General features: G+C 38.5%; 1 protein-coding gene and 1 pseudogene across 4 annotated transcripts; one reads left to right on the forward strand and one right to left on the reverse strand.

The window, feature by feature from the left end:
- Positions 1-467: 467 nt before the first annotated feature.
- On the reverse strand, positions 468-5,085 carry LOC147056075 (AP-3 complex subunit mu-2-like; annotated as a pseudogene). Its single transcript, XR_015066476.1, has 8 exons — positions 4,078-5,085; positions 3,769-3,865; positions 3,254-3,394; positions 3,072-3,175; positions 2,512-2,645; positions 2,110-2,317; positions 1,826-1,973; positions 468-1,235 (listed from the first exon to the last, which is right to left on the reverse strand). The product of XR_015066476.1 is annotated as an AP-3 complex subunit mu-2-like (transcript).
- Positions 4,296-10,224, forward strand: dnaaf4 (dynein axonemal assembly factor 4). 3 transcript variants are annotated; one of them, XM_085914977.1, is made up of 11 exons: positions 4,296-4,690; positions 4,760-4,889; positions 4,992-5,139; positions 5,935-6,068; positions 6,971-7,187; positions 7,438-7,583; positions 7,666-7,775; positions 7,860-8,013; positions 8,769-8,874; positions 9,547-9,636; positions 9,719-10,224. In XM_085914977.1, the coding sequence occupies exons 2-11, from the start codon at positions 4,773-4,775 to the stop codon at positions 9,724-9,726; spliced, it is 1,230 nt and encodes a 409-aa protein (XP_085771103.1). In that variant the 5' UTR covers positions 4,296-4,690; positions 4,760-4,772; the 3' UTR covers positions 9,727-10,224. The 3 variants fall into 3 exon arrangements, with proteins under 3 accessions (XP_085771103.1, XP_085771104.1, XP_085771102.1); XM_085914978.1 differs by lacking the exon at positions 9,547-9,636; XM_085914976.1 differs by having other exon boundaries at positions 4,297-4,690; positions 9,547-10,224.
- The last annotated feature ends 1,980 nt before the right edge of the window (positions 10,225-12,204 follow it).

The following is a 12,204-nucleotide window of genomic DNA, read 5'->3' on the forward strand; positions in this document are numbered from 1 at the left end:
CAAATTGATAATAACAAAAAAGTATCCATTTAGGAACATAATTCCCCTCATGAGATGTCTTGGGAGGTCTCGAGCGACGTGGCTGTGCGCTCCCGGCCATTATATTTATTATTATTAATATTATTATTTTTATAATTATTAATAATTAATTATTTTATTATTATATATATATATATATATAATAAAATTTGAAATATTATAATGAAATATTATATATATATATATATATATATATATATATATATATATATATATATATATATATATATAGTCGTACGACTGTGTGTATATATGCACATACACATCCGCATGCGTGCATACATACATACACACACACCTATTAGAATAATTATTTGGGGTCAAAATAATTACCATTGGATAATTCTCCACGGCACACCTTATCTATCACTGTTTGAAAAATCGCTGCTTTACAGTGTTGCAAAAAACATGGTGAGAATGGGGCCTAGGCACGAATCAGTAACACCACGTCAACTTCATTTGCACTGAAATTTCAGCTTCTACAGTGAAAGTGCATAAATATGGGTAACTTGTTGTATTGTATACCAGTATATACATGCTGGCGACAAAAAAACAAATTTAACTTTCAAAGCAAAGCACAATAAACTGAACAGGGGAGGGAGTTAAATAAATATTGGAGAGAAAAAAACAGTACACCAAGACAGAAGCATCCCAGCTTTCATGGAAACAAATAAGCTATGCATTCAGTAATTGCATTATAAATTGTAGGGATCATTTAAAATTTTCAAGTCTATTTTCATCTATAGTTAACAGCACCTCAGCCATGCCATCAGTAGAACTTGGTATACAGAAATCATAGATCAACTTGGTCAGAAAAAGTACTTCGGTTTTTCCACTGGATTCAAGTGTTTGATGACTGTAGGTAATTTGTTAAGTCAAGTCAAGTCAAGTTTTTATATAGCCCTAAATCACAAGCAGTCTCAAAGGGCTCTGTCCTCTGCATTTAACCCATCCCCATGTGATTTTGATCCATCCCCTGGGGGAGAGGGGAGCAGTGAGCAGCAGCGGCGCCGCGCTCGGGAATCATTTGGTGATCTAACCCCCCAATTCCAACCCTTAATGCTGAGGGTCCATTTTGAGCATAATCGAGGTTTTTCATGTCCGGACCTGGAACTTGCCAGCCTTGGTCATGTACTTGATGCCTTTGAAAGGTTTATACTTCTCTCCGTACATGTCTAGGCGGTTCACCTTCAGCCCTGTTCAAAAGATAGCATACACTTTACTTCATTCATTAACACTACAAGTCTAAATATACTCATCTTGGCGAAATATACAATATCATTCCCTTGAAAAGGTAATTGCCCCCTTCTCAAATACTTCTGCCCAGTTTCCGCACTTTATGACTTTAACATTGTCAAACAAATCTATCCATCCAACAATTTTCTTCCATTTCCGATAGGCGGAAATATCAGACAAAAATCACCTCAGTAAACCCAAAATGCAGTTTTTACTTTTTTTGTGTGAAAAGAGATGCTCCACCGAGCCGCCGAAATTACATGATAATATTTCAATTTTTATTTATTTTAATTAAGTCATTTTTAATATATTTTTTTATAATTTAATAGAGTTCACACAGCTCACCTATTGTTATCCTACAACCTGCGTCTCAAAATAATTTCAAACGAATAAATACTTTGGCGCCGTCTAGCGGATGGTGTGCAGCAGTGCGAACACTGATAAGATCAGGACGGCATCACCTGAGGTGGCTTTGTGTTAAATGTTGCGTGTTTAAGTGGAGGGCTTAAGCTCAAATGGTGGGCATTGCAAAGGGATGGCATCAATCCACCTGATCAGATGGCCATCTGTTGGATTTTGAACTGGATGTTGATGGTAGGGTTCTCATCAGGTTTGGAAGCCCCCGCCTGCAGACTCATGGTGCCTTTCAAGCTGGGAAGCTTCTGGGGATTAATCTTGCCTACATCCCAAGTCAGCAACTGATCAAAACACATTGTGCACATAGTGTAGCAACACAAACATTGGGAAGGATGAGCATGCGGCATATCTCATGTATTACTTTTCATATGCGGGTAACATACGGTAAGTGTTGTCACTTATAGTTACTGTTAGTACCTTTGTGACTGGGTCAAAGGTGTATGTTCCCTGGGAGGGGTTAAGATTGGCGTTGAGTACCCCACGAGGAAGCTGACTGCTGACTAACACAGACTCCACAGACTTTCCCATGGTCTGCTTGTGGCCTAGCGTCAAGTCGAATCGCCCCTGGGAGTTTCCTTCACGGAAAGTAATGTTGTGCTTGACGTACACTGGAATCGCCACCAGGCTAAAAAAGTAAGAATATAAAGCCACTAACGTGATGTGTTCCACCATATATTTTATGCCCCTGGCATTATTAGTTCCCTGCATCCCATTCGAAAGAGTGAAACTTTATATGATTACATTACATCATCAGCCGAGGACCCCTGTACTTGAGGTCTGGCGAGTTATTTGTGACATGTTCAGTTTCAAAACACCAACTTCTGTGAGCTGACGTGATAGGACAGTAGTCTGAAGTTTCCATCAGGAGGAATGAAGGAGAGGATCCGCTCAGCCTCCCACCGCTTGAATCGAACACACGGATGAAAACTGACATCATCCAGCAGCCGAGGATTCTTAGACAAGGAAAAGGGAAGTTTATGAGAAACATGTAATGATCTGTCCATTTAACTCCACATACATCTCAAGTGACCCGTGAGGCTGTGTTTGCGTAGCTTCAAAGAACTTGTGAAACAACCTGCAGATACCCAAATTGCATGCAAACAACCCCAGAAGGTAGTAACGAAGTAAATAAAAGTATAAAAAGAATACTAAGAATAAATGTTTTAGAACTCTGGTTGAACGCCTGATTAGATTTTAGATTCACCACTCAAAGCCATCGTGATGTCACATTTCTCCGTTTTCTGGTTGATTGATCAGAGCTTTTCGGGTGGCATTTAACATTACTGTATATGCGACTGAGCAGAAGAGGACAAATGTTGGACATGATTAGAAAACGCTATTTACTGCTAGTAAAGGTTTCTATCAACGTCTCAAGCCACGTTACAAATTAAATGTATCGGAAACCAGTTACCATAGTCAGGCATGCCAGTCAGTTTGACGCAGGCATCAATGACTCCCTGGATTTCTGCCGTTATTGTGGAACCTGAATTTGAGAGTCAATGAGATTTCATAGCAAATAGGTTGCTCGTAAGAGCTGCTGGGAGTAGCCTCAGAGCATTACCTGACTTATCAATGATGGCATCTATCTCCTCCACCACCACGTCAAAATAGGCTTCGTTGTTAGTGTATTTGACGCCAGTGCGTCGCCATGGTACCACTGACAGCTGACCTGTGGGGAGCTGCTCACCCACATTGGTGCTGCCTGGGAATTGGTCAAACGTCCAACAGGGTTAGTACATGAGGTAATGGAGAAAGATCCATACAGACTGCCCCTAAATGGTGTCATTTTGCTCCCCAAATTTGAGACGGTGCAAGTAGATTTTTCATATACCCCACACTCCAGCCAATTTATTCGAAATGTAGAGTGTAGAGAATATTTACTGCAAATCAACACCTCTTGATTTTCTACTTGCCAAGATTATATTGACAGTGGGCAGGAGGCAGTCTAGAATGCCGCTTGCTGCATTTTGCAGCACAATTCCTTACAGAGGGGCCTCTGTTTTCCCGACCGCAAGAAAATACTGCACTTTTTCAAGGGGTGAAGAAAACTTTGGAAAATAACCGTACACATTGTACCTGTGATAGTGTTGACCATTGTGCGGAGAATGGTGGGAGGCTTGATAAGCTCTTTGAGGATGTTGGACTCTGTGGCTAGAGGCACACCAACAAAAATCTGTGAAGACGTAGCCACCTATATTAACAATATAGTCATTCTTTTCAAAAGCGTCTTGAATAAGAATCAACTCAGAAACGTATATGATCATCTTTTATATTTCTTCTTTCAAATAAAAAGTGCACTTACAGTGCAATATTTGGGAAAGATTTCACTGTTAAAATTTCATAAATTGCATGTACAAAATGTCAATCTCAGTATGTTTTACTCACTTCGAGTGAAACCTGTGCATGTTTGGATGAACGCAGAGCTGATATCCTGGTTGATTCGTTTTCAAAAAATATTTTTAGACCAATTAGGTGAAATTGGACCATTTTCCTGACATAGCACACATATATCCTATACTAGAAATTATTCAACAGCGACTGCGTACTGGCGTTCCTCAATCCGTCATATTGTATTTATGACGTCAGCGATATGATGTTAAAGTTTTACTCTGCGAATGTCATTCACTAAATTGTGCTAGGTATTTAAATGTTCGAACAGTAAACTATGGCTTAACAAAACACGTATTCTGCTGATAACTGATGCCATCCAGTTCTCGTGAGAATGATCAAAATCCTCATCATAGTGGATTTGTTCGACTCTCATATTTCTGATAGACTTGAATGCAACGTTAACTCCATGGTCTCCATAGTAACAAGACTCTTTGCACTATCTCCGTTAGCCTTTTGCCTCATACTGGCAACATAGTTGTATTGAATCGTAAATTAATCGCGACTTGCAAGTTTAGTTCGGTAGTAACTGCAGATGCATAACCAGAAACATCCACAAACCTATACATTTAAGAAAATTGTATGAGAGGACGTCGTACTTAAGTGGCAGGTAACTAAAGTCAGTAAATGAGAGTGTTTGTGCTGTATCTGTCTGTTTGCACTGTATTTGTACGTCTAGGCCCACGAACTAGATGCCCCTGCTCATAACAGACCACTCATGGACGCAGACGGAGTCCATGGTTTTCATCAGCGTGCCTCTGAAAGGGGCCAAGAAGGTAGACATCATGTCGTCCGACGAGTACCTGAAGGTGAGCTAACATAAACCTGTTTAAGACAACTCACTATATTGAACCGATTTACTTGTTGAGATGATGAGAAAATCCACAGATTTGAGATTTTATTTCCAATAGGTTCATTTCCCACCATTCCTGTTGGAAGTGTTCCCTCTGGAGCTTGTTGATGATGACCAAAGCTCAGCAAAGATTGGAAATGGTGTCGCAGTCATCAATTTGTCAAAGAGGACCAATAAACTGTGGGAGCACCTGTCAATAAGCACATGTAAGACTGTCTCACTGATTGGTTTGATTTTGAGTTTTATTATAAGGTAATACCTAAATTATTTAAATAGATGCGTTGTTCATTGCAAAAAAAAAAAAAAAAAAATCAGCATTGAGCCAGCCGAGAAACCTCTGAGGTAAGGCACGTGAATAACATTTGTTACACTCAATTTATGGAGTTCGTTGGAAATTGTATTGTCAGTTTTGTTGACCACCCATAAACCCCTCGACATATGTCTTACTGTTAATTGCCTTCCAAAATTGTTACTACAGCATCAGCTATAAGTCCACAATTACTAGAATGACTGTTTCATATTCCCTACCAACAAACAGAAAAATATAAAGGCAGTATAAATTAGACTATGAGGCTCCTTATCAAATTATTTAAAATAGCATGTACATTGAGAATTTATTTGGACTCATTTATTTCTTGACACAAAATAACAGGATAGATGTACAAGATAGAAATACTTTTTAAATTCAGTATGGAAAAAAAAATACTCAATACACGTTTGTATTTTTCCAGCAAACAAAAATAAAAACTGCATAAATGACACTTTGAGGCTCCTCATCAACATATTTAATATAATGTGTACATTGCGCATAAACCGCACAAATTAACAGAAGGGAATTATTAAACCTCTCTGCTATTAGGTTATCATAAGATATATATTTTATGATACAATATACAAAGTAAATAGCAGCAGTCAAAATGTTATTGCAAATCCTCCTATATGGGATTGAGTTGAAAACCAACTCATTTATATGATGATATATTTTGTCTGCTCTCTTTCAGATGATAAAGAGAAAAAAAAGGAAATCCGAGAGCGAGCACTCTCCAAAATGCAGGAAAAGCTTGCTGCGCAGGCCAAAAACAGATCAGAGAAAAGGCATAATGAGAAGAAATATACTCTGAAGACAATGATGAATGTAAGAAACACCAATGCCCGGTGGGCGTCAAGTGGCAACAGTCAAATTGCAAAACTCACATATTTGTTGTTTTTGTGCTCATGTCACAGCAACAGTAATAATATTTCGGTGCCACGTTGAAGTGAAATGAGGCGCTTGCAACTAAAGGCATACTACTAAAGTACATATGTCGAAGTAACCTGATGGAATTGGACTTCAACTCGTTCTGTGTGCCATCTTGTGGCATCTTTACGCAACTGTAAACTTTTCTGGATTGCAGCATCAATTACAATTTCACTCCATTCATTCGTTCATTCATTCATTCATTCATTCATTCTATTCATGCTATACATTCTATTGATTAGCTTTTCTGCTCTCTCCCTACCCATCATAAATAGCAGGGGAACGTATGCGCCTTCATCCAGAACTCACCAAACTTTCTTTATGCCTTGCCCATGCGCATCAACAAAATGTCACCTTCGCACCACCCTCACGGCAGAGCCGATCCATAATCAAAGTGCTGTGGAGTTGCTGCAGCTTCACACATTCAGACAATTGGACGTGTGGAAAAATGAGTTCCAAAGGGTTTGAAGAGAAAGCTGTTAAACTTTAGCTTCCACTTCAACTACACCTGAGATACTTTCTCAGAGGGGAACAACACCGCGAGTCGACTTCCTAATCTGCATTCGTATTTTACACAGAAAACTGCGAGGCAGTAATAAGCAATCACCATGTCAGCCTCAATAGCTATTGGGAAACAGCTTAAATATCACGGCTTTATTTTTTCTCCGTCCTATCTGACCTACTGTTTACCTTTTTTCAACAATATGACTGCTATTAAATAACCGACTTAACTAAAATAAAGGTTGAACAGGTTTAAGCATTTGCATTCGTATATAATCACATTTGGTATCTGTTTATAGATGGAAAGTGAAGAAAAAAACAGAATCCAGAAAATGAAGGATGATGAACGAGAGAGAACCACAGCTGAACTTGAGGCATGGCAGCTGAAGGAGAACAAAAAAGCTGACGAAGAAGCTCGACTCAAACTGCAAAGTCAGAGCAACGATTTAAACAAAGTAAAAAGTGTAAAACACACCCGCGAAAATGGAGGATCGGATGGGAGAAAGGTCATATTTGGTGAGTAATGTCCAGGTGCCATGTCAAGTATGTAATTTGCTATTATACAGTGCTATTGCTAAATAATGTCTACTGTACACTACACCACTTTTGAAAAGTACGTTATTTCAATTATTTCCCAGTAAACATGTCATCATATGTGCTTTTCATTTAGTTTAGTTTCTATTTCGTTTTGTTTCTCGTGCTTATTTACTACTTTATATTGAGCATTGAAGTTGACTATAGTTCCGAATTGTATCCTTGCATTTAGATGAAAGAAGTGTCCGTGAAGCAGAGAGAAAGAAAAAGCAAGCGGATCTTCCTGCTCCAAGAGTTTCAGGAAACATTCAGGTCTCATTCACTCCTCGAGTTTTCCCCACGGCTCTCCGAGAGTCACGAGTTGAGGAGGAAGAAGAGGTAACATTTTAGTCCTTCATGCTCTCAATCAAGAATTTGCAATTGCACTCGACATCTGCGTCTCTCTGCCAAACAACCGCAGTGGCTGAAAAAGCAAGCAGAGGCCAGACGCGTCATCAATGCAGATATTGAAGAGCTGAAGGATTTAAGGGAGGAGGAGAGGAATCCCGACTGGTTGAAGGAGAAAGGCAAGTATGTGAAGTCTTCTCTCATCACCATCGTTAACTAGATCCTGACATGTGACTACTAATTAAATCTTTTTTTTTTTTCTCCAAGCAAATGTTTTGCAGCTGGAAACTACTTGAGTGCTTTAAATGCCTACAACCTAGCTATTAGACTCAACAGGAAGATCCCAGCTATATATTCAAATAGAGCTGCATGTCATCTCAAGTTACGGAACTTTCACAAAGCCATTGAGGACTCCTCTCAGGTCAGAATGTTATATGCCTGACTAATTCAGTGTAATTTTTGGAAGTTGACAAGTAACAAATAGACACCAAACTAACGTTAAAGGGTAACTTACCCACCTACCAGACCCTTGCTGGGTGGCTTCTGTAGATTTGAACACATTTTGGATTGAGATAGTTCATCCAGCCACTTTTAATTTGAAAAGAAAATAAGATCCTCGCAGCCAATTGTCCAGCAGAGGCTTTGGAAGCAAGGTGTAGGGATATCAACACGAGGCACGAACTGAATACTGACAGCCAGACTTTTGCAGACAGATTTACGCATATGAAATAAAGGTATTAAAAATCGGCACTGCCGCTCTGAAGTAATCATTGCAAGTAGTATTGCACTAAGAGACACACCTACAACAACAACAAGAATTAAGCTGATGTCATAAGGGACGTTTATTATTAAATTATCCTTTTTCTATGTCCTTGTCTTCTTTAGCCTCAAGGGTAACTGAAGACTACCCCAGATAAGTGAAAGGATACCTGGAATGGTCTCCAGTATAGTATCACAGACTGACAAGCATTCTATAATAAATAAATTATGGATATAGGAAGAAAAACAGTACAATAGTAATCAGGTTCAGGTACTTGTCAAGTACCACACTAGACTTGTTTAAGGTTTAAAAATGGCCTCTGATGTAATGTATATCCAATCCAAGTATTATGATAATGCTGAATTTCATAATACATGAAGGTGGTATTTAAGACTGAAGGGAATCTTTCTGTGCAGGCTCTTGAACTGCTGACTCCAGCCGTTTGTGCCAATGCGGCTGCCCGAGCGAGAGCTCATGTACGTCGAGGCTCTGCTTTCTGCCAGCTGCAGCTCTATGCGGAAGGTCGGAAATGGCACCACACTCAGTCTGACTAAGCAGAGTCGTATATCAAAGCACTCAGATTAACAAGCCACTCACTTAACAGCAGCTCTTCTCATCACACTTTGGGAAGGAAATCTAAAGTACTGTTGCATAATATGTTCAAACTGTACCTGACACTGCACCTTACCATAAAAAAAAATGTTTTTTCAAACACAATTTGAATCAAACTCTCTACTGACTACTAAATATATTTTCTATGTGTAATAGGGGAATCGTTGTATCATAGATACAAAGTTTTGGTGAGATCAACCTCCAACTTTGAACTCGCCACCAAAAACGATGCTCAGCGTCACATTTACAGTTATTTGAAACTTGCAATAGTCTATCACTGACCTGTGCTTACACAGTACACTAAATCCCAGCAATTTGTGGAGGCTAGGAACCACTCATGCAGCAAATAGTGAAAATGATGCCACACCACCACAAAAAGGTTTACAATAGCCAGTAGATGGCAGCAAAGCTCTTTTTATGTCCAAATGAAACTCCTCGTCATGTCAGTTTAGTTCTGTGTCAGAATGAATCTCACAAAATTACTTTAACTGTAGAAAGCTGATATCCAAAGCAAACACACACATCATAGGATATTTTTACCAAATATATGTTAATGAACTTCTTTAACTTTCCTTTCCACAGGACTACAAGAATACCAAACTGCTTTAAGGATTGACCCAAACAATGAATCTCTGCAGGCAGACACTCAAAAAATTAGGGACATCATACAAGGCAGTGCAGAATAGGTTGACTGTGGCAAAGTGAAAGCTGTGATGCTGAAAAACTTTTTTTTGTCTTTTTTTTTTTTTCCCAGGGATTTAGCAGTCTGGTGAATGGGACAAACTATCACACACACAAATACAAAAGAAGACATTTTCAACAAGAATGCAGAAGATGCATATAACCGAATAACCATGTGGCAAATAGCTGGAGTCCTGATATCACGACTACTATTATTTTGAGTAATTTATCTTGGAGTTATTTTTTATCACCAAAAACCTGGCACTTGAACGGGTATGGAGCCTTTTTATATCGCTGTCATTAGACAAAATACTTGTATCCCCAAAATCATTTTTAGGAAACCTCAAAAATGATTAACCATTAACACTGCATTTTCAACAATGGTCAATAATTTGTAAAAATAACAACCACCTATGTGGACGGACCAATATTGTAGTTTTGTGACGTATTGAATTCACCAAATTGTGACATTGTAGTAGTTGACATAACACCAGCAATATCTGTTTTTGGCATGTTATACAATGCTCTCTATACTGACAATACTTTCAATTCCAGAAAATAAAGGTTGTGGTTTGTTCATTTTTAAACATGGAATTCAATTACTGCCATTGACTGGTGACCAATCCACGAGTGCACCCTGCCTCTTACTTCCCCATGAACCCCATGAGTGCTACACAAAAAGGAGTGATAGAATATCATTAGTTTTCAAGGAGGGTAGTGTTGTCACCAGTTATACATATGTTTTGTTTTATGGGTTTGTTTTTCTTATTTTTACAGTTTTTTTTTTATATAATTGGAGTGTCAAGTGCATGATTAAAAAAAAAAAAAAAAAAGGTCACTAAGTTTTGTTTAGCAAAGTAAACTACAATTCCCAAACGACTGTTCGACCCCCTGTACGGCAATGCAGTAATAGAAAAATAAATATAAATTTAAATTATAATTTAAATTATACTCCAAAAGCTCTTGTCTGAATTTCATTGACAAAGACGAAAAAAAGAGATAGTTTCAGTTATTTTTGTTCATGTAAAATGTTGTCCAAGGTATAAAAAATATCTATTTTATTAAAACTATTTCACTTGTAGTTATTTTTTGTTGACTTTGTCACTTCATAGCCAAATTAAATTTTAATCTCATCTCAGGCCTTTCAAGAAAGCTTTTAAAGAGATTGTCTACGAAGCCATTGCCTTATGCATGGTTCTGGTTGTGATAAGAAGAAGCAAGAATTTCTTTTTGACTGTTCTGCTTAATAATTTAGGCATAGCTGGAAGTCCCTCACAAAATGTATGCACAATCAATTGAACATCCATCCATTCATTATCTGTACTGCTTGTCCCCACGGGGGGTCGCAGTCGTGCTAGAACCTTTCCCAGCCGTCATCGGGGAGTCGGCGGGGGACACCCTGAACTGGTTGCCAGCAAATCGCAGGGCACGCAGAGACGAACAACCATCCGCACTTGCACTCACACCTACAGGCAATTTGGAGCGCTCAATCGGCCTATCAAGCATGGTCTTGCCATGTGGGAGGAAACCGGAGTTCCCGGGGAAAACCCACACAGGCACAGGGAGAACATTTCGCAAATTACTCATGTACTAGGGCAGTTTTACAATTTTTTTTTTTTTTTTTTTGCGTGCACAAGACTGCTTTCTACCATGGTAGATTCTGCCACAAGCTAAAGCAGCCTTTTCAGACGTTTTAAGTGCTGCACAGCACAGCCTTCAACATTCCACCCCCTAATCCCTGTTTAAACATGCAAAAATGATTACACCAAAAAGAGAAGAAAATATATAGATCGTTAGATTGTTGGTTTTAATTGCAAAAAAAGTTCAATTGTTCAAGTTCATTTTTGGAGTACCATCTTTTTGGGGTAAATGGCCTTTTTTTTTATCAAACACGTTTATTGTCATTAAATTAATGTGATATCGGTTTTGCATGTTTATGGGGCATCTAAAGAAAATTAATACTGACAGCACGCCACGACCCTCATTAGGATAAGCGGTCCAAATAATGAATGGATTTATTTATTTCAGTAGTTCATTTCAAAAGGTCAAACTCATTACACTCACCAGTTTCATTGACACATCAGTTAATCAAATTGGAAAATTCTTCTCAGAAGTCAAACTCTTCCCTTATTTCTTTAATAAAAAGATCTGATTGTAATACAGTGTTCTTATTTCTTGAGATGGTGCTAAAGTAAGCTTGAATCATCAAAAAAATTGAGTATTAGTTGCTTTTATTTTTAATTCCTATTCCATGAGTTCATCCTGTGAGTCATTACAAAATCAATATGCTTCATTTGCAATGTGGTCCTTTTTTTTCTTGCTGATCCACACAGATTCAATCCTTCCAAAGATTGTCAAGTGGCACTTGAGGACCTCGACCACACACCCTGCCCTCTGTTAGTTGGCACAATTGAAATCTATAAACACCTCGTGAAGCCGCATTTCTTATTTTTTTTATCCTACTGCCAATTTTGTGGGGGGGGGGGGGTCCTAATCTTCTAATCAAATGTGCCGAAAGCTTTGCCTGGAATTACCAGTGGTTGAAATTCTGCATCAAAA

The sequence above is a fragment of the Syngnathus leptorhynchus genome, chromosome 6 (genome assembly GCF_054491065.1).
Source record: "Syngnathus leptorhynchus isolate UIUO chromosome 6, UIUO_Slep, whole genome shotgun sequence".
Taxonomy (NCBI): Eukaryota; Metazoa; Chordata; class Actinopteri; order Syngnathiformes; family Syngnathidae; genus Syngnathus; species Syngnathus leptorhynchus.